Source organism: Sinohyriopsis cumingii, chromosome 5 (genome assembly GCF_028554795.1).
Source record: "Sinohyriopsis cumingii isolate HCF-2022 chromosome 5, ASM2855479v2, whole genome shotgun sequence".
In the NCBI taxonomy this organism is placed as follows: Eukaryota; Metazoa; Mollusca; class Bivalvia; order Unionida; family Unionidae; genus Sinohyriopsis; species Sinohyriopsis cumingii.
The window spans coordinates 144695609-144719648 of record NC_142965.1 but is presented as its reverse complement, the minus strand read 5'-3'; the positions used below and the strand labels follow the sequence as shown (position 1 = coordinate 144719648).

At 36.1% G+C, this 24040-nt stretch overlaps 1 protein-coding gene across 4 annotated transcripts in view; it reads right to left on the bottom strand.

Annotated features, from left to right (window-relative positions):
• LOC149800399 (uncharacterized) overlaps nucleotides 1-24040 on the bottom strand; it is a 191989-nt gene that overhangs the window by 82932 nt on the left and 85017 nt on the right. For 3 of the 4 annotated variants that reach the window (XM_089960036.1, XM_089960034.1, XM_089960035.1), the window contains 2 exons: nucleotides 13239-13362; nucleotides 5445-5611 (listed from right to left, as the gene is read on the bottom strand). In XM_089960036.1, coding sequence (XP_089816162.1) covers nucleotides 5445-5611; nucleotides 13239-13362 — 291 coding nt within the window. Of the gene's footprint in view, nucleotides 1-5444; nucleotides 5612-13238; nucleotides 13363-21251; nucleotides 21343-24040 lie in introns of those variants that run through there. The other variant, XM_089960037.1, reaches the window with a different exon arrangement.

Below are 24040 nucleotides of genomic sequence, written 5' to 3'. Positions count from 1 at the left end.
TTAAATAATTAGAATTGTATTTTAAATTACTGCGTATCTGACGTTTGTAATTGACATTGCAAATATCACGTTCATTCGTTTGCTTGTTTGAACGTTGACATTGTGAATATCACGTGCATTCGTTTGCTTGTTTAAACCTTGGCATTGCGAATATCACGTTTATTCGTTCGTTTGTTTGAACGCTGACATTGCGGATATCACGTTCATTCATTTGTTTGTTTGAACGTTGTCATTGTGAATACCACGTTCATTCGTTTGCTTGTTTGAACGTTTCATTTGTGGCTCAGTGAACTCGTCCACCTCGTTAACTTTATCATCTATACTTTCAAATGGACGAAACAGCTTGTTTAACTCATTCACAATAAAATCGAATCAATAAAAATGCTTAAACATCTACGGCATGAGTGTACATGGTAATTACAAAGTTGTTCCAAATACACTATCCTATTTTTAGGCACACGAAGAAAAGGAAGAAAAACCGAGCATACAATATTAAATGCCTAATTTCATCATCATATTAAACCATAACACAGAAATATCATAACTACCATCATCATGGTTTGATCTAACTTTTGGGTCTGAAATATTACTGAAATGTCTTCATCTACTTCATTTCTTGGTCACCAAATATTATAATTTCGATGAACGATTTTCTCAGTGTGCAGAGACAACAGACTCTATAACACATTTCTATTTGAACTTGACAACCTAAAATACTTATTACATAAGACTGTACAATTTGGATTAGAGTAGATGGCCTCAGTATCTTGTATAAAAAAAGAGTTCGCATTTAACACACTAGCATGTGTAGGTTCTTCAGAACTCTATACAGTACTATACAGTACTATATATTGGGAGAAATTATCAATCCAGTATTTACTTTTCACAGTTATATATCAGCAGTCACTTCTAGGAGAAATAATACCTTATTGCAAAGTGTGTTACATTTTTAGATCTATATTATTGTTGGCTGGATTATGAGTTTCGTTTATCAGATAATGGTACTTACATTCTGTTATATTTTGTACCTGACTAACTCGGGTATATTTCGTACCTGACTAACTCGGGTATATTTCGTACCTGACTAACTCGGGTATATGTAGTAACCTCTGATAAATGTCAACATGATAGTCAGATACTGCCATCCATACTGCCATCCATCCATACTGTCATCCACACTGCCATCCATCCATACTGCCATTCATACTGTCATCCATACTGCCATTCATGCTGTCATCGATACTGCCATCCATCCATACTGCCATCCATCCATACTGCCATCCATACTGCCATTCATACTGCCATTCATGCTGTCATCGATACTGCCATCCATCCATACTGCCATCCATCCATACTGTCATCCATACTGCCATCCATCCATACTTCCATCCATACTGCCATCCATACTGCCCAGATGAATTGATGTAGGTGAAGTTCTTATCTCGCACGCGCTACACCTGTACATTGTAGTATCATTATCAAATTTTATATTTTTATTTATGAAACAAATGTTCAATGGCCTGCCTGTAAATTGGTTATTTTCTGTGGGACATAATGGCATCTCGTTAAATTCATTTGCAACGTTAACTTGTACAGTTTAGTTAACTCAAAATACTCCCGTATAAAGTGTACGAATTCATTATGTTAAACTGTGCAATAAAGTAACAATCTAAGAACTGATAGTAGATAATGTTATTTACTTACCCTAGTTATTAGATTAAAACCTTCGTAGGCATGAAATGTTTTTGTTTTGCTTTTTTTCTTTTCTTTTTTGTTGTCTTGTTTTTTTTTAATGTAGGTGCCTGAGCTAGGATGGAGAAATACAAACCTTTATTATTTCCTAGAGTAATTGGAGATTGAAAAATAAACAATATGACTGGCAGTTGTACCTGGTTGGTTATTGTTTTAAATTTATATTTATTTTGTGTCAGTGGGTGTGTAGGTGTTTTGAAAAATAAAAATATGTTTTGTGGCTAGTCTAGGATTCGTACGGTCTCAACATAAGATTACCATGTAGAGTTTGGTGTTTTATTTTTAAGGAAACGATTTCGTACTAGCCATGGATTCATGCTTGCTGTTAAGATTACTGTTTTCTTGTAGAGGTAGTTTTCAAAACGAAACTGATGTTATCTGTGGGTGGCACAGCAAGAAATTGGTTGGCTGTCTTTCCAGCCGTTACGAAAGAGACAACTATCCTGTAATAGAAGTTGGTGTACCTGGCATTTTCGATGTAATCTGAACTGTGTCCAAAACAGGAATGTATTTTTATTAATCATAATGTGTCCTTTCTGATGAATCTGGAAAGTGCATGTGATTTCGAACGGATCTTAGAATAAAACATGGATCTGATCGTGTCTGATTAAGTCCATAGGATAATTTGTGGATTTTATTTTCGAGATTGGGGGGGGGGGGGCTTTGATTTCATACAGTTAGCAGCTAAAAGTTGGCACGAACTAGAGTAAAATTGGATACTCAAAGACAATGGCCAGTGCCATAACTGCTTTGGTAAAATACGCTATAATTTCTTTATAGCTAAATACATATTTATCGATTTCTTAGACAATATTGCATGTAATGTCATACAATGGTGTATGCATTCACTTTTAACACTGATAGTAATATGCATACAAATAGCAAGTCTGTGTTGTAGTGACCTTTTTCATTGCCTTACTGACCAAGCTATGTTTTTGGATCATGTTTTGTACCAGTGAAGCAGTCAAGACATATAGCATTCTATGGAATTTTCTGTCGGTTAATTCTTACCACAGGCATTTGAAGAGAAACATATTTAATTTGGATTAATTTTGAACATGGGGAAACACGGTAAAACCCTTTTTTTCAAACAATAAATCACTCATTTTCTTTCTTGGTCCTTTCTTAAAACTACAATTATATTCTTATTTGCCCCCTCCCCCCCCCCAATAGTGGAAGTTTATCTCTCTGATCATTTATGTGGTCATTGGTAGGAAAAGGAAAACAATCTCCATTCCTTTAAAATACTATATTGGCTTGCCGGAGTTGAAATGTAATAACTTAAAATTTCTGAATTCTCATGATCAAACCTATATTTATGAGTAGAGATGAAACCTGGATGCCAGCTTCTGTTTAGAGAAAAGGATATGAGCCGCCGCATATTCTGGACATACATGTGTTTGAAACATGTACTTTCAATTCCGCACGAGAGAGTCGCGTGCTTATTTCAGTAATGAGTATTTCAAACTCAAGACTGTTAAAAGACTGAAACCCCATCAGTAAAACAATATCTCTATTTTTTTTATTTACAACTAGGATAAGCTGGCAAAATAAAATATTATTTTTCCTAAAAAAAATAACTTACATTATTAACCAATCCTGGTCAGCCAAACCCATATACACCTATACTCTCTTTGATGTTCACCCATTTTCAGGCTGGTTCCCATTTGTCCATACAATTGGTACCGTGATGAAACATGTTATAAGGGAAATAACCTCTGTGGAATTATTTTCAAGCAAACATGGTTATCAATCTTTTAACGCTCGCGGACATTAGGCCGTTTGGGTTCAAGTCATTCCTAGCCATCATAGCTTGTATCAAAAGTAAAAATAATACTTACTTGTAAACACGAATTCCCTCGTTAGTAACAAAAATATAGAGCAGTTAACAATAAACAAACTGGTTTGAAGGACTGAGACCTAGGCAATGGGAGTTAAAAGCCTTTGGAAAGAAATAGTCTACATTATGACATTCAGTTCGAGCTGGACAAGGTTCGAACCCGTTATCCTCTGGCTGTGAGTTTAAGTTAACGGCCACTCTATCATGTAGAGGAAAAAAATATTTCAGCAGTATAATACTCATTAAATGCGTCAAGCAGTAAAATGTTGTCAGAAGTGTGAAAATAAAATTGTCAGTGAAGTTTGAAAACTAAATTTTGTCAGTGAAGTGTGAAAAACAAAATGTCAGAAAAGTGTGAAAATAAAATGTTTTCAGTGAAAAGTGTGAAAATAATTTTTTTCAGTGAAGTGTGAAATCAATGTTTGATTAGTATAGATATGAAAGGATTCTCTGTTACTAAGATTGGACTTGAGAAAGGATAAGTGCACTTAGTTTACGAAAAGTAATTATCCTCTGCATAAAAGTAATTATACTCTGCATAAAAGTAATTATCATCTACATAAAGTAAGTATCATCTACATAAAAGTAATTATCATCTAAATAAAAGTAATTATCCTCTGCATAAAAGTAATTATCCACTGTATGAAGGGAATTATCTCTGCATAAAAGTAATTATCCTCTGTATAAAGGTAATTATCTCTGCATAAAAGTAATTAGTATTTGGACGATTTCGCGGTGCCGAGGAACACGAGAAGACTAACACAATGTATGTAAGGTAATTCAAAATTGTGATATAAAGGACGCTTTTGATAAAGTATGCCCCCCCCCCTTACAAAATATTTTTTTTTGTGATTATTTCAGATCAGTCTTTTAATAGAGGAACGAGAATAAACTTGAAAATATAAAGGAGACATTTCGCATATAATAATATTTTCAGTATGTGATTCGTTTTATATGTGTGGTTTTAGTAGGCATTTTCAAATTTCAAATTTCACCAGAATGCATATCTGTGAATTGGAAACACATCCATTGCTGACTGGCGTGAAGTTTGATGGTGCAAATATGCACAAAATGTTTGACATTCAGACAGTGTTGTCATCATGTCAGAGGCCTCTCTAACCGCTCGTCTGATTAAGGAGGTTCTTCCCATCACTCTTCATATATTTCGAGCCATTTCTTCGTTGCACCATCGAGCTCTTGGACTCTCATTCAATAAGACATAACAAACGAATGGTTAAAAATACAAAATTCACACAAGTATGAAAGATTTTTTTAAATGACTAAGTTAATTTTCTTGTGATGCAGCAGCATGCCAGTTGCCATGAGTGTATATGAAATTAGGTTCAAAATATTAAAGGCGTAACGATCAAATGGATCAAAATATATGCCAATCAAGTGTGACAAGTAGGTCATGTAGACTGGTTTGTGAATGGCTCAGTTACTCTTCCTAAGAATAGCTGAACATGGAAAAGTTCCTCAAGAATGAAAATTAGATCACAACGATCTTATTTTGGTATAACTCATTTAACCTCCTTAAGGTACAGTCAGATTACAATTTTCATGAGTGTAGATGAAAGAATGATCGGGATACTAAGGATGTACCTAACGAATAATAGAAGAAACAAAGAAACGAACGTATGAACAAACAAATATATCTATAAATAGGCAAACCGCTCTAACCTCTCCACACTTTACTGGCCATGGGCAATGAACTATTCATAAAATGTCAATGTTTATACAATACAAAGTTATCTTCAGATTTCAATACGATTCGATTCATAACATATATAAGATATGACGGCATGAAAGAAATTCTAATTAATATATAAAAAAAGATGTTGACACAACTCACCGCTCGTACCGGGCAACGCGGACAAGGGATCTCTGCATTTTAATGGGGAATTCCCCGAAAGAGTCGACAGCCTGGTTCAAAGACAGCAGTGCCGTCTTTAGCTGCTCTTCAGTACGATCCCCCTGATCAAGAGAGAGAATCTGCTTGGCCTCATTGCTGATTAATTTCTGCCATGAGAATAACAGCTGAATTTAGCGTCATATTTTAATGGGCATATAAAACAATTTCACCGAAAGACTAAAACATAAAAGCGATTGAAAAATGATGGTTGTAAGGTCAGAGCTTTTCTGAATCTATATCAATTTCTCAACTTAAAATCGGTTATTGACGTGAGCATGAAAACCATTCCCTGATGGTATCTGGATAGAAGCAATGTTTATACACGTCATTTGTTATGTTGGTGAAAGCCTCTGAATCTTGTGTCAGTCTATCATTATGCCATTTTGAATTGTCCTATACAGGCAGCATGTTATGTTTAAGTCTGTTTCGTCTTGTTTGAAAGAACCCAGCTGTTCATAAGAAGTTCTTCTACGAAAAAGAATATAATCCATCTTTTCTCAGCTATCAGCATATATATTTAATGGAACTGTTTTGTATTCAATGACTCATAGTGTTGGTTGATGTAACATTGCATGAGCTGTGTAAACGAAAAATAAGGATGTTATGAAAAGATTTTAAAAAAGCAACTCAACTAGGGACTAATTCCAAACCTTACAATTCTGGATTGTAGAAAATACCATCTTTGTATGGCATTTACAAAGATCACGGTTTTCAGTACGTTAAACCCTTTTGCATCTTTCTCTGATGCTGTAGACTGCATTCTAACTTTGGAAAAATATCATACCTTTCTCATAAATATTTTTCCTAGAACTACTTTTCTTGAACTCTGTTTAACTGAACTCGCCACATGTTTTCGTTCCTCACTACATGGTGTTAGTATATTATGGGATTGTTTGAGTGGTATGGGATTGTTAGTCTATTATGGGATTGTTAGTCAATTATGGAATTGTTTCAGTGGTTCTCTGTTGAAAAAGATTTTACTAATGACCGAACGTATGCAAAATGGAGCATAATGGTTTTATAATATAGCATAGATCATCCGGCCCTTTTCGCTATGCAGAAGAAAACTAAAAGAAGGTCTTGGGGCAAAAGAAATGTAGCAAGAAGGAGGTGCCCAAATTTTAGGGGCGTTATACAGCGCTGTAAAGGTTGATGAAAATTAATTACATTAATAGTACAAAAGGGAGTCGGCCAATTCACACATTTAAGGTAAACATAAGTAACGTGTTCATCATTCAGAAAAAAAATGTAGTACAATTAATTTAGTTACAGTTTAGTGTAACATCATTTGCATATAGTGCATATGATGAAGTCATAATCTAATGGCATCAATACGCGTTCAAGGAATGGGAACAGGGTGCAAACAATAAGATGACGCAGCTTTTACAAACTCTTTCCGATAGGCGTTACAATATAGACATAACGTCACCATATAACGTCACAATATACCCATGACGTCACAATGAAAAGCCTTAAAACACAGCTGCTCTTTTGTGCATTGTTCCCCCGCTTAAATGTTGAACTCGTGATAAAATGCATAAGGTAAGATCCAGTCAACATGCTCGTGTATTAATGCGCAAAGTCGATATATTACGATTTAGATGACCCTGGGGTCAAAACATACGTCAGGCAGCGATATATTCTGAAAGATAACGTGTTGTGAGAAGTATGAATTTTCCTAGACTGATGTCTACAAATTTTCTACGTAGATATATTTTGGAGAGGATATGACTTGTTACAATGCAATCGAAAGATTCATAATAAATAAATACCATCTGAAAGTGAAATATGTTAATAAATGACAATAATGATGACAGCAAAGCTCATTGTTATTCTTAATTTACAATTGTAATTGTAACGTTTACTTCAAAGGATCCTGATATTAATAGTGATTTTTATCACATCGTAAATTTTGCTTCCAACGCTTTGATGTTGATGGTGTTTTTTTTTTATCATATCGTAAATTTTACTCCCAACGCTTTGATGTTAATGGTAGTTTTTTTTTATAATATCGTAAATTTTACTTCCAACGCTTTGATGTTGATGGTGTTTTTTTTTTTATATATCTTACGTTGATGTTACGATTATTTCATGATTGCAGAGAAGAAGTCATATCGAGTTTTAAAAATCAGTTTTATTTCTTACGATGTTGGTAAACGTTTTCTTTATATTTTCCCTCTAAAAATTATTCCTGTGATCTTGATAATCAAATTCCAACGCTTTATAGTCTTTAAATGAATGACACGAGTTACAATTTCTATCGACAATAAAGCAACACTGTCCTATCGTAATATTTGTATAGAGAACCTTTATATATTGATCACTTATAAGTGATTTGCATGATTAAGTGATTGGCACTGTGTATTTAGGATCCAATGATTTGCATGATTAAGTGGTTGGCGCTGTGTATTTAGCATCCAGTGATTTGCATGATTAAGTGGTCGGCGTTGTATGTTTAGCATCCAGTGAATTGTTCGATTAAGTGGTTGGTACTGTGTATTTAGGATCAAATGATTTGCATGATTAAGTGGTTGGCACTGTGTATTTAGGATTCAGTGATTTGCATAATTAAGTGGTTGGCGCTGTGTATTTAGGATCAAATGATTTGCATGATTAAGTGGTTGGCGCTGTGTATTTAGCATCCAGTGATTTGCATGATTAAGTGGTTGGCGCTATTTTTTAGGATCCAGTGATTTGTACGATTACGTGGTTGGTGCTGTTTATTTAGGATCAAATGATTCGCATGATTAAGTGGTTGGCGCTGTGTTTTTAGGATCCAGTGATTTGAATGATTAAGTGGTTGGCGCTGTGTATTTAGAATCCAATGATTTGCATGATTAAGTGGTTGGCGCTGTGTATTTAGGATCCAGTGATTTGAATGATTAAGTGGTTGGCGCTGTGTATTTAGGATCCAATGATTTGCATGATCAAGTGGCTGCCGCTGTGTGTTTAGGATCCAATGATTTGCATGATTAAGTGGTTGGCCCTGTTTATTTAGGATCCACTGATTTGCATGATTAAGTGGTTGGCGCTGTGTATTTAGGATCCAATGATTTGCATGATTAAGTGGTTGGCGCTGTGTATTTAGAACCCAATGATTTACATGATTAAGTGGTTGGCGTTGTGTATTTAGGATCCAATGATTTACATGATTAAGTGATTAGCGATATGTATTCAGGATCGAGTAATTTGCATGATTAAGTCGTTCGCGCTGTGTATTCAGGATCGAGTCATTTGCATGATTAAGTGGTTGGCGCTGTGTATTTAGGATCGAGTGATTTGCATGATTAATTAGTTCGCACTGTGTATTCAGGATCCAGTGATTTGTATAATTAAGTATTTAGCGCGGTGTAATCAGGATCGAGTGATTTGCACGATCAAGGGGTGTTGTATATTCAGGATTGAATGATTAGCATGATAAATGGGGTTTGTGTTATGTATTCAGGACCGAGTGGTTTGCATAATTAAAGGGTTGGTGTTGTGTATTCAGGGAGTGGAGTGATTTACATAATTAAGGGGTTGGTGTTGTGTATTCAGGATTATAATGCTGGTGCCTAAGGTCTCCTATGTGTCATAGCAATGTACCTTTGATGTGATAGCTATGCACCTTTGATGTATCATAACTATGTACCTTTTATGTGTCATAACAATGTACCTTTGACCATCGTTCAAAGAAATGATCACATTGGTCGATCCGCTCGTTATTGGGTACCAACGTCATTTAGAAATTAAACCATCATGGACGTCAACTTAAGAGAGTGGGGAAAATCGTGCATTCCCGATTACTTAAAGCCATGATAATGGACATAAAAGCATGCATTCACAATCACTTAAAGCCATTGTAATGGATATAAAGTCATGCATTCTTTTGAAGTGGCAAATTTCTGGTGATCTAACAAGAACACATTAGTTGAGACCAGAGAACTATTAAATAGATTTATGGAGACAAGCGCGTATCATATCGCCATACTACTGTGTACGGTAGTGTCCTTTAGAGGGAGAATTTTGTTCCTAATTAAGCATTTGTTTATACAGCAGCCAGGCGGACTATTAGGGACACGGAAAACTTCGTTTTCATGGTAAAGCTGTCACAGTTGAGAAATCGCAGAAACTCTGTGTCTCAAACTACCAGGTCAAGCTGACCCTGACTTTGGCGCCTCTGGAAAAAGGCGGCAGAGATATTTGATTCTGATTGGTTACGTTAAATAAAGGGCGTGTTTCCCACACAAAATTTTCTAGCTTTTAAAATTGTCACATCGGAAATTTTAATCAGTCTAAGCATTTCTACGTGAGAAACCAGAGTAGGCTCCGGGGATTTTGCAAGAAATTCCTCGTAAAAAGAAATGTTGTCCAAAAGGGACTATTGTCGAAAGGAACCGACGAACTAATTTGCCGATTAGAGGGAGGAACGTTGAAAGCAAAGGTAGTGTGACAATTCCATGTAATTTGTTGATGCCGTATATAATGCTTTGCTGAAGCCATTTACTTTTATCTGCATAAATCTTTTTTCTACATTCGTGTAATAATTTGCTTTATGAAGTATAACTGTGTTGACGAATTGTTTGAATTTGTCGTCTTGTTTACATAAGAATTATGTTCTAAGAATTTAATACATTACATCAGCTAATTTGATTACGAGAATCCGTGTGAATTCGCCGAATTTAGAAGATTTCACGTACGATTAAGAATAAGTGTGTATTGACTGAAATGATCTAGTAATTGATTGATGTGATGTATCCTATTTATTCACTGTGTAAATTGAGGCTGGCTCAGAACCCCAGGCCTCGCGTATGTGTTAATGTGTAAGGTCAAGGCATAACGAATTAGCCATTTGACTAACTAGGGTCATTATAGGACATGTGGAGTCGATTGATAGCCTTAGCATCTGTTTAGCACTGATAGTGAAATCTGATAACGAGGGAGAATAATGAAGAATTAACTGTTTCATAAATAACGGGAAATTTAAGTTGTCTCTATTTATATTTATTTAAAAGGGAGAAAATAGCTCCTGAGACGTATAATCCTGAGACGTATAATCCTGAGACGTGTTATCCTGAGACGTATTATTCTGTGACGTATGATGTGATGTTATTCTGCGACGTATGCTGAGAAGTATAGAGAGGAGTGCAGTGCGACGTATGATCCTGTGACGCAATCCTGCGACGTATTAATTTCTGAAACGTATTCTGAGAGTATCCTGAGACGGATGGTGGAAAGTATCATCCTGAGATCCAAGGGTCTGAACAGCTACAGTGGTAACAGAACAGACTGGGGACGAGCAGGTTATGAAATCGTACAAGACGTTGACTTCGATGATGAACTAAATCTATCAGTAAACCGATCGGCTATTTTATTTAAATCTATTTGCGTTTTCTTTGTATTTCGGTTAAAGTTACATTTCTAAAAGCAGAGTATATTCCTGATGTAATGAATTTTCACAGTATTTTTATGTAATTGATTAAATTGTTTGTTTACATGTACGGGGGCTCGTGTTGGTTTGTTCTATATACCTGCTCAGATCTCTACCTATTTCACCTATAAGTTTCACCACTTATATTTATATTTACTCGAACCGGGCAATAACATCGAGGGCGGTCAACCCCTAGATAACGAAAACCAAATTTGGCGGGACACCCACCAGGGACAATTCTCCCCCCATTGCACATTCCCAATCACTTAAAGCCATTGTAATGGATATAAAGTCATGAGTTCCCAATCACTTAAAACCATGGTAATGGATATAAAGTCATGCATTCCCGATCACTTAAAACTATGGTAATGGATATAAAGTCATGCATTCCCGATCACTTAAAGCCATTGTAATGGATATAAAGTCATGCATTGCCAATCACTTAAAACCATGGTAATGGATATAAAGCCATGCATTCCCGATCGCTTAAAACCATGGCAATGGATATAAAGTCATGTATTCCCGATCACTTAAAGCCATGGTAATGGATGTAAGCCTCAGATTTATAATCAACAGGTGGGCATGGGAAGATTGTCCAGTATGTTTCTTTGCAACTTATTTATTTATTCATCTGTCTGGCTGCTTCTATATGTGACTTAAATCGCTGACCTTTTGTTACTTAATGTAGAAAAGTTTTCACTTAGAAATAGTTGGAAACGTGTAAGCTTTAAACAGGTCTGATACACAGCTAACACATAACGTTTTTACAACGTTGCTGTAAGGTTAGGATTTAGTTACGTGGGAAAATAAAGTTCTGGCTACATTATTGAAACATTATAATTTAACATAATTTGTACAGTTCTCTGATCTAACCAAAAAAGAATGAAATAATTATGAATGGCGCTTAAATGCATTCTTCATGACCTTATTTACAATAAAACAGTATCATTTTTACAAAAATAATATGTAAAGGTTTTGCAACGTTGTTCCTATATTGTGTTTAACTTAACACAATGAGTAATTTAATTTAGTAATTATATTGAATTTTTATTCAATTTAATTTAATTTAGTAATTATATTGAATTTTTATTTTCAAAAAGAAATAACTGATTGAACGTTGCAATTTGTGCCGGAAATATTGCTTTCGTCAGCTTTTATGACTGCTTAGGATATATATAATCATTGCCTTTTCAATTTTTTTACGAATCTACGAACCGAAGTTTGCAGCTCTTCCTGTGCCGGCAGAATAATATTTGTGACTGAGACGACCAGTTATCTTCTATTTTCAACCATCAATGTAAAAACATCAATTAATTAATCTATAATCCTCATTTTAGGTGCAAAAAGTTACGATATTGATGTGATACAGAGTTTTTTCTTTGACTTATTGTTTTATCATATATGTTGACACATGATTTTTTTAATTATACAGTAGTAAAGTATATCGTGGCAAACATGTATTATTGAGAAGACGCAAAATCATCCCACGTCCGGACCGAAAACTAAGCTGTATTTGTCTCAACTTACAGCAAATGTAAATGTTGATGCATGCGCAGTAGCTCTGCTGGCACTCCGAGAAAAATGATCAGGACCAATATGAAGAACACGCAACCTTTGAGAATGTTTAGGTCAATCATGTATAATGTACTACAGGTTGAGGAAACACGCATATTCATTTTGTTTTGTACACCTCAGGTTCTGTATTCGAGGAAAAATTCCTATTTGCCAGGTAACACAACCTAACCAAGTACATCTGATGACAGGTAACAAAATATAATCAACTACACCTGATGACTGGTAACAAAATCTAATCAAGTATATCTGGTGACAGGTAACAAAATATAATAAAGTACACCATATGACAGGTAAACACGAATAAAAGTAGAACTGATTACAGATAAATATTTGTTTTCAATTGCCTGCTTGTTTTGTTTTTGTTTTTTTCTTGCTGACATTGCCATTGGAAAACATGAATGCACACTCGTTTTCATTCAGGACGAGTCACGACAAAAGCAGGCTAAATTTGTATGACATCTAAATAATGAAACTTTGCTGAAAGTGTCTAATTAATTCAAAGCTAATTACATTATATCATTTATGGAAATATGGGTATAAATTTTTATGTCGAAATTCAGTCAAATACGCCCGCGGACCCTTGAACTCACTCATACTTTCCTATTTCTATTACTTTATCTCGTCATAGATGGATAGGTAGATAGATAGACAGATAGATAGATAGACAGACAGACAGATAGATAGATAGATAAATAGATAGATAGATAGATAGATAGATAGATATTCTCTGCACTACCATATTAAATTACCTCCCTATTAGCTTTGAACACGGATGGGTCAAAGGATATGCCAAACATGTCATATGCCCTGCGTGCAGTACCCTCGTCATCATGGTAATGTGCCCAGGATAGCAAGTCATTCCTCTGGCCTTGCCTGAAAAAAGATTTAAAGTACAGTCAATTATACATGCTGATTATGTGCCAAACCTGTATCAAGGTACAGTCAAATAGACATGATATGTACTGAAGCTGTATCAGTATAGAATAAAATATCATGCTGATTATATACCAAAATTGAAACAAGATACCGTCAAATAAGGGTGCTGATAATGTACCCAAATTGTATCAAGGTACAGTCAAATAAACGTGCTGATAATGTACCAAAAGTGTATATAGGTACAGTCAACTAGGCGTGATGATTATGTACAAAAATTGTATCAAGGTACAGACAAATAGACATGCTGATTATATACCAAAATTGTATCTAGGTACAGTCAAATAGGCGTGCTCATTATGTACCAAAATTGTTTCATGGTACAGACAAAGAGACATGCTGAGTATGTACCAAAACTGTATCAAAGTAAAGACGAATATACATGCTGATTATGTACCAAAATTGTATCAAGGTACAGACAAATATACATGCTGATTATGTACCAAAATTTTATATATTATGTTTTCCATTTCGTCATGCTATTTTTCCTGCTAATAGTTTTGTAAAGAGAATAACAAATTTGGTCGCTTAATACACTTTATACTGATATTATTAGAGCGTTAAATGGTAAGCTAAAAATATGAACATTTATGATACATTTATGATACATTTATTATCATTATTATTATTATTGTTATTGACGGAAAATAATTCACATAACACATTTTTACAACATCCTTATTTAATATACAACAGGAACCCCAGCCGAGTCATACCAAAGACTTACAAAAATGGTACTGACAGTTGCCGCGCGTGGCGCTCAGTATTCAGAGGTCAGTGTTAGGACTGGTCGTCCTAGTGTTAGGACTGGTCGTCCTAGTGTTAGGATAATGTGACTGGGTTGGCCATGATGCTATATGACTCCAGCATGATGCCACAGTGCTGACATCACCATAAATTGACACACTACAGACATCGTAGCAATATGACTGAAATTATTTTAAAGCTAGGTTAAAAATCCATATCACACACATACACACATACACACGCACACACACACATTCCGCAACCTCAACCCGTTTGAGACGACCACTGTTGATGAAAATGGATTTCTAAATTATTTTTTTTAAATATTTCTAACCAGTGTTCCTGTTGTATATTAAATAAGGATGTTGTAAAAATCCGCGTCCGCGTCCGCATCCGCGGGCAGACGCTCTAACCACTGAGGCGACAGGAGCGGTCACGTTGTGGATTATTACAATTACATACCAGGAAATCAAAACTCAATCCCTTTCTCCCGGATGAAAAACTAAAATGAATTAAAAAAAGGATACCTTACATGAGTACTTATTCAATGGTTCCAAGTTTTGGTCAATGATGTGCATGCACAACGTTGTCCAGTGATACGCATTATGCATCATATAACAGTACTCAAACTCCTTTTATATACTGTGAGGAGATTTAAATTTATATTATCCAGTCAAATGTAACTGATTCTCAAATAATGACTCATCCGCATGTCTTGTCGACAATGGACAAAGGTCGATGTTAGGTGGATACGTCTGGTAATTGGCATACTAATCATTCCGTATTCACCTAGCACACATATAAAACTCACCGAAATGTAATTAAAGACTAATCCAGGGATGTTCAGCAGGTGAAAGTATAAACAAAACAAATTCCTAATGTGTAAAGGTAATTTAAACTTTCTTTTCAATCAATAAAGACATGCATGGAAGGAATAAGTTAAAGGTGAGACAAAGCCACATTCACATTTACCGCCGCCTTGTGTAGTAATTACCATCAACACGAGTCGCATGTAAATACCTTGTGTTATGTTGCCAGCAACACTAGTCACATTTAATGCGCAAGTACTATACAATAGTTATGAGCAACTCGAAACACGTGTAAAGCTCTTTTGTTCGGTAGCAATTATCAGCAGCACGAGTCACACGTAAAGCCAATGTGTTCTGTAGCAATTACCAGCATCACAAGTCACACGTAAAGCAAAAGTGATAATTAGCAATTACCAGCATCAAAAGTCACAAGTAAAGCCAATGTGATCCTTAGCAATTACCAGCATCACAAAACACCCGTAAAGCCAATGCCATCCTTAGCAATTACTAGCATCACAAGTCACACGTAAAGCCAATGTGATCCTATGCAATTACCAGCACCACAAGTCACACGTAAAGCCAATGCGATCCTTAGTAATTACCAGCATCACAAGTCACACGTATAGCCAATGTGATCCTTAGCAATTACCAGCATCACAAGTCACACGTAAAGCCAATGTGATCCTTAACAATTACCAGCATCACAAGTCACACGTAAAGCCAATGTGATCCTTAGCAATTACCAGCAGCAAGAGTCACATTTAAAGCCTTAATGTTCTGTAGCAATTACTAACAGCAGAAATCGCTCACACGGCCCGTGAACCGTATCAATGATCAGCGGCTCTTTACAGCCCTTGGGTTTAGACATTTCATCAGTAGGAACAGTAACATACAGCTTTCTTATAATCTATACGAGTCACAGGTTCGAGTCCCTTATTATCACATTTATGGTTGTCACTGTGGACTATAGTTTTTTTTTATATATTGCATTTCTCCACTTCCAAATCACAATATGCCTAGCAGATTGTTAGATAGTGGCCGATATGAGGTTAATACTGTGCAAGTTGCGAGAACCGATGGATCGCTGACTGAGCCAATCAGACATATTTTGCTGACAGCACCTAACGATGGCGTGTCAATGGCTACAAACTTGAACTGACAGCACCTAACGATGACGTGTCAATGGCTACAGACTTGAACTGACAGCATCTAACGATGGCATGTCAATGGCTACAAACTTGAACTGACAGCACCTAACGATGGCATGTCAATGGCTACAAACTTGAACTGACAGCACCTAACGATGGCTTGTCAGTGGCTACAAACTTGAACTGACAGCACCTAACGATGGCGTGTCAATGGCTACAAACTTGAACTGACAGCATCTAACGATGGCGTGTCAATGGCTACAAACTTGAACTGACAGCATCTAACGATGGCGTGTCAATGGCTACAAACTTGAACTGACAGCACCTAACGATGGAATGTCAATGGCTACCAACTTGAACTGACAGCATCTAACGATGGCGTTTCAATGGCTACAACTTGAACTGACAGCATCTAACGATGGCATGTCAATGGCTACAAACTTGAACTGACAGCATCTAACGATGGCATGTCAATGGCCACAAACTTGAACTGACAGCACCTAACTATGGTCCATCTCTGGCTTGGTGAGATTGTTAACGTCTGCTTATTTTGCCTGGTGCGTCGGGGTAGTTCCGTCACCTTTATGATTGCTAATGTGAAACAAATACAATTTCTTATGCTATGAATAAAGTAGGAAACATAGTATAGTGACAATTGAGAAACATGGTATTTATCACGAGTGGAAACATATTTTCACAAGTGGAAACATGGTATAGCCTGAAGTGGGAAACATTATTACTATATTTAACCAAGAGGTTTTCCTAAAAGTGCAAAGGTACGCTTTATGGATGACATAATATTAACATGCAACAATTCATATAGGATCCGTGTCACGTTTGCTAAGCCCCAGCCATAAAGTCATGGGTAAGCTATAATACACTGTCTGGGAAATATTACTGCGGCCATATGTTTGAATTCCAAAGATTGTTGCAGGCTAGTGTTAAACTCTTAGGCGAGGCTACAATGACCAGCCAGAGACCGGCGAAGGCGATCGCTCGCGTCAATGAACAAAGGTTTGCCGATATCGCACCTAGGTGTTACATCTTAGTCCAAAGATCAGAGGGGAGCCCGCGGGGTGAACGAAGCATGTTCTTATCCGTACCCCGCTGACAGACAGCGAAGCGGACATTGTCCGCTAAGTTTGATTGAATCGGTTCACAGTGACATCCAATCAGAAATTGAGATAGAGGGCGTGATTACAATTCTGCGCGAATTATACCTTCTAACTCGTAAGCGAAAATTTAGTTTCACCTTGGAGGATTGTTGATCATTATAGGGTTACTCATAGGAAGCCACTCGTAATTTGGCGGTAAAACTTAGAGAGGTATATTCTAAGGAAAGACAAAGCTTCGAAAGGTCAGTAGATTACTTGCTCGATTTTTGCAGAATATTACGACATCATAATTGTAATAATCTGTAGTATGTACACTTATTTACTAGCGTCGTTTAGTATGTAGAATTACCTTTGTAGTGTTTCATTTACATGCGTATTTGAGAAATGGGCTTGAGCCTTATGTAGATAAATATGTACATTGTTAGCTTGTGGTCAGAATTAATTTTGTAATTCGCTATTAGGTTACTTCGTAATGAACTAGTGCAGTTATTAATACGTTATGTTAGAATTTACACTTGCTTGAATTGTGAATTTGGAAAATGGGTGAAGTATGTAAGATTAGTTACTATGGATATATGTATATGTCGGAGCATGAATATTTGAATGTTTGCGTACTTTGTGTGAGATGTAAGGTAAAGAAATGTGTCTGATTATCGTGATATTGTTTTGTATAACGGCATTAGGAATACGTACTGATGTGAAGCAATTAATTGATATATGTATAAGAAGTAATTGTTATTATATGCTCTTTTCTCCATTAACTTTACATTATCAGAATTGTTCAATATTTTACGATATTGCACACCTTGATATTGCACCCACGTGCAGGACACGTATGCCCAATAGTGTATTAGGAACTACTTTGTAAACAAATCATGTACATTCGCGTCGTAGGCGCAATACGTTTTGGTTGATTAAATTTGTTTCATAATGAACTAAAGCAGATGTTTCGTGGACTGCAACATATCAACTGCTTTGCTACATTCCACGTTAACTTTTTGATACATTGTTTCAGATTTTGCGATAGACACCATATTTCATAAAATTGCTTGGTACCTACAAATTACATGCAAGCTATAAAGGCATAAACTGTTAAACTGCCTCCTTTAGCTGGTAATAAGAATGGCCCAAAAATATACTTACAGTTTTACATCCAGAATTTCCTCAAAATGTATTTTCTTAGTTTAGCAAATCCGAATTACATGAGCCATGTCATGAGTTTTCAAACTTGATTACACATTTCGAAATTGTACTGTAATTTCGACTATATTCCAAGTGCAATTACATCTTCCTTACTGCACTCAAAATGAAATAAACATTAAATTCAATAACGTCTTTTTGATAATTGCAATTGAAACACTTCATATTTTCCCCACATTATGATTTCAAATAGTCAATGACAGAATAAACACACTTGCAGATGTAAACACGCTTCTCCCGAGCTGCTTTAATCCGATTGTATTTCATGTACAATTTGCACAGATGAATCCAGTCCAAAATCACGAACTTTTGTAGAATGGAAACAAAATACCAAATTCAGTTCATTTCAGATCAATGTTGCAATGCTCATTCAATCACAATATGACTGCAAATTTCAATTTTAACTAGACACGCCATTTTCTTTCGAAAGTTATGTCGAGCGCGCGACTAAGTTCAAATTTATCTGGGCGGAGTTATGTGCTCATTAATAATGGTGTTATTGTGTAGTGATGAATCTAAGCTTGTGTATTTAGTTTGGAATACGGCATACATTCATTTACCTTGTTTCTTGTAGTGTATTTTGTTGATATAATGAAGCCTTAGGTAAAATAAGAAAAGGGGCATATAATAAAAAAGGATACTGCATTTGTATGGAAAAATATGAACTCGTTTTGTCGGATGGATATACTTCACTCCCAAGGTCGTGCAGTATTCCATCCAAAAAACTCGTTCATATTTTTCCACACAAATGCAGTAACCTATAAATACCGTGCTGCATTATGACGTTATTTTACCATACAAGAACGTATGGGTATCTCAATGTGAATGAATGCGTGAACGAAGCAATTTAATAGATGTTATCTGATGTTAGGCTGTGTGAAGAGTGATATGAGAGGGCTAAGGGAAAATATTGTACCGTCCTTGTGTTTTCACAGGAAGCTTTTTAGTGGACACATAACTTCGGGTTCGATTGAGTCCCGAGTCTTCAAGAGTTGGAGACGGAAGTGATACTAGCGGGAACAGTCGAAGTTGACGGAAGTCTAGTCGGTGGAGAGAAGATGGAGGAGGAGGAAAACGAGTCTGGATCATAAAGTGGAGGAGGAGGAGAATGAGTATAGAGAAGTCGAGAAGGAGTAATGGAATTTGGAGAAAGTCGGGAGGAAGAGCAGAAGGAATTCGGAGAAATAAGAGAGAGAGAGAAGAATCCTTCAGATGAGTAGAATACAAGGACAGGTGGAAATCGATCCCACACTGCTAATCAAGCGATGCATTAGGTTATTAAAGGATCGAGTGGAAGGAGTGTAATTGAAAATTTGAATCATTTGATTATTGAATTGTTATTAAGTTGTTATTCATTGACTTTCAACCTTTTTGTATAATTAACCATTTAGCTTTCAGCATTGCTGACTGGGGGCTCGGAGCTTTACATCTAACTTTCACTAATTAAACTTCCAACCAAAACCGAGTCTGGGTATTTAAATAAAATATTGAGGAGCATATCACACCAACCATAACATCCCTCACAATCAGTCACTAATAAATTTCAGGGTTCACATGAACAACTAATGTAACAAGAGTTCATACTTGAAGCTTACCTTTCATTTAAGTCATTTTTAGAAACAAAATTAAATATATTTGTGCCTTCGTATTGATAATTAAATGTATACTAGAGGGTATACTGTCTTAACATATTTTAAGATCTGTTCATCGTGATGTAGAAACAAGAAGAAGAAGAAGAAGAAGCAGACTTTTACAAGGAAATTGCAACTGTATTTCATAAATACAAAAAGATGTTTGTTCCATAAGTGAGTTCGCCACTGTGGCGTATCAATTTTCTCCAACTGATAGATTGCAATATCGAAATATTAAATATATAATAATGATTTATGCTGCATATTGTTTAATATGTGCTTGTCATTATTTCACATTGGTATCAATTAAAATGGTGCATTTTGATGATTGCAGAGGGTTGATATGCTAATATGATGTTAAAGATGAATTCATGTAAAACCAGGACAAAGGTTTGTCTTAGTAAAGGTACTGTAGTAGTAATAGTAGCAGTAGTGGTGGTAGTAGTAGTAGTTATTGTTGTTGTTGTAGCCACACAATAGTAGTAGTAGTGGTGGTAGTAATTATTGTTGCGGCTTTAACACCACTTATCACCAGATGCTAGGCTAAATATGGCGGACAGTATACTTGGTGGAGGAAGAACTCGGAAAACCCATAAAACCACGGGAAGCTTTTCCACATACTCACATAGGCTGAGCCCGAGACACGAACCCATTCGGACAGAGGTGAGATGGCAGTGATTGGGAAAGGCAAATACTTTAGACCACTCGGACCCTTGGGGTCACCACCAGTGATAGCGGAGTAATGGCAGTTGTAGCTATTAGAACAGGAGCAGTAGTAGTTATTCGGAGTAGTAATAGTAATCGTAGTAGTAGTAATAGTAGTAGTAGTAGTAGTAGTAATACTAACATTAATAGCAGTAGTCATTAGACTGGTTAGAGTAGTAGTGGTTGGAGCAAGAGGACAATGAAGAGGAAGAAGAGGATACAGATGAAGAAAAGAAAAGGAGGATGCCTAAATGACGACACATCGTTGATAGTGATTATAATTATGATAATATCAGCAATACCATCATAACCAATAATAATAATAATAATAATAATAATAATATAACCGATTATAATAGTAATAATAATAAGAATAAGAATAAAAATAATAAACATGATAAGAAGAGGAAGAAGAAGGAAAAGATTAATAGTAATAATAATAATAATAATGTCATTGATATATCAAAAACAAACCTCTGAGATGTCATACTAAGCATGTGCATGATCCATATATATATAATATGAATGTGGTTCCTTTTTCTGATTCCTCTGGTCTCGAAATATACGGCCAAATGAAATGAAACTCTAGTCATTTGATATTGTTAGAAGTTTTGGAAATGTCAAAATGGACTAAATAACCCATTTCATGTTCACAGTGGTATATTGCGCTCAGTGTAAATCATATTTGATATGTGAACATTAATCATCACTGGGAAGAGACCACAAGATCAACAGCTCGCATTGTAATACTATTTGCTTCAATAATAATACCATAGACTATCAGCTACGAATAACAATACCATAGATTGTCAGCTACGAATAACAGTACTACACACTGTCAGATATAACGAACAAACTGCGCAACACCACATAGTAAAAGCACATATCTCTGTGTGATGTCTGTATATCATTCTCATAGTCGTGCATACACCACATAGTGAAAACACATCTCTCTTGTCTGTATATCATTTTCATAGTCGTGCATACACCACACAGTGAAAACACATCTCTCTGTCTGATGTCTGTATATCATCCTCATAGTCGTGCATACACCACATAGTGAAAACACATATCTCTGTCTGATGTCTGTATATCATCCTCATAGTCGTGCATACATGTCTGTACATTATTCTCATAGTCGTGCATACACCACATAGTGAAAACACATCTCTCTGTCTGATGTCTATATATCATTTTCATAGTCGTGCATACACCACATAGTGAAAACACATCTCTCTGTCTGATGTCTATATATCATTATCATAGTCGTGCATACACCACATAGTGAAAACACATCTCTCATGTCTCTATATCATTCTCATAGTCGTGCATACACCACATAGTGAAAACACATCTGTCTCATGTCTGTATATCATTCTCATAGTCGTGCATACACCACACAGTGAAAACACATCTCTCTGTCTGATGTCTATATATCATTTTCATAGTCGTGCATACACCACATAGTGAAAACACATCTCTCATGTCTCTATATCATTCTCATATTCGTGCATACACCACATAGTGAAAACACATCTCTCTGTCTGATGTCTATATATCATTTTCATAGTCGTGCATACACCACATAGTGAAAACACATCTCTCTGTCTGATGTCTGTATATCATTCTCATAGTCGTGCATACACCACATAGTGAAAACACATCTCTCTGTCTGATGTCTATATATTATTCTCATGGTCGTGCATACATCACATAGTGAAAACACATCTCTCTGTCTGATGTCTGTATACCATTCTCATAGTCGTGCATACACCACATAGTGAAAACACATCTCTCTGTCTGATGTCTGTATATCATTCTCATAGTCGTGCATACACCACATAGTGAAAACACATCTCTCATGTCTGTATATCATCCTCATAGTCGTGCATACACAACATAGTGAAAACACATCTATCGTGTCTGTATATCATTCTCATGGTCGTGCATACATCACATAGTGAAAAAACATCTCTTTGTCTGATGTCTGTATACCATTCTCATAGTGGTGCATACATGTCTGTATATTATTCTCATAGTCGTGCATACATGTTTCGTTCAAACTAGACGTTTATTATTTAACGCACATTACAATGTGATTATTTGATGGCATCTGACTCAGTGGTTAGAGTGCCAGACTCGATCCCGAAAAATGTGGGTTCAAATCCTACTATTGTATCAGCCGGGTGGGCTTCTGATGTGTGTCCCTAAGTAAGGTACTGGACTCTAACGCCTCGGTAAGATGTTAACATAGTGTCACATTTGTCAAAATCATTTCTTCGCACAGTTGATTTCAACGCCATTTTGTGTCGAAACGCAGAGCAACAGTACTTATTGTACTTATTTGATAAATGGGAAAAAGAGTGGTATGCGTATATTGTTGTTGTTGTTATAGGGTGTAACGCCATTTTTCAGTACAAGATAGGCTATATATGGCGGCCAGTATTAATGGTGGAGGAAGAATCCCTGAAAACCCGGAAGAACCACCGACCCACGAGAAGCTACCAGCAAGCTTTCTTACATACACACATTGGCCAAGCCCGAGGCTGGAACCCACGCAGACAGCGGTGAGCTGGAAGTCATCCGTAACAGTGAGCGCTTTAGACCACTCGGCCACTTGGGGCCCCCGGTATGCGTATATATAATCCATCTTATTGGTATTGAAGTAATGGAATATTCAGTAACTGATACAGAACTAAGTTGTTATGGGATCTGTTGCACGACACAGGTAAAATAAGATACAAAAAGAACATCGTCTACTTATTAGACAATTCCTTATTATAATCAGATATAGCGTGGAAACTGAAAATCCTTTAAAGAAACTAGGTGATACAGACGATGTTTCTTTACATGTGGCATGCGACGGCGTTCTTAACCACTCAGTCCTAAATCGAAAATCAACTCTTGCATAGTTCCCGGACCAACATTACGTACTACACTGTTATGATTATATTTATCGTGTGTTTAATTTTTGTTCATGACTGTAGATTGTAATTGTCATTTATAAACAAGGTTTATATAGCTATTTTATGTCCATGAGTGTGGATTCTATTTTAAGATAATGAGCTATTAATAGAGTGTTTATATAATTATGACCTGTGAAGGTTCTAGTAAATGAACGTGTGCAGTTTGAAGTAATTTTCAGATTGGACGACTGGGTATTGCGAATATGTCACGAGGGGATGTATTTTGAAATATAAAAATTAGGGATGAATTGCGACATAGTCCTAATAGAGTAGTGGAGAGGTAATTAACGAGAGAAG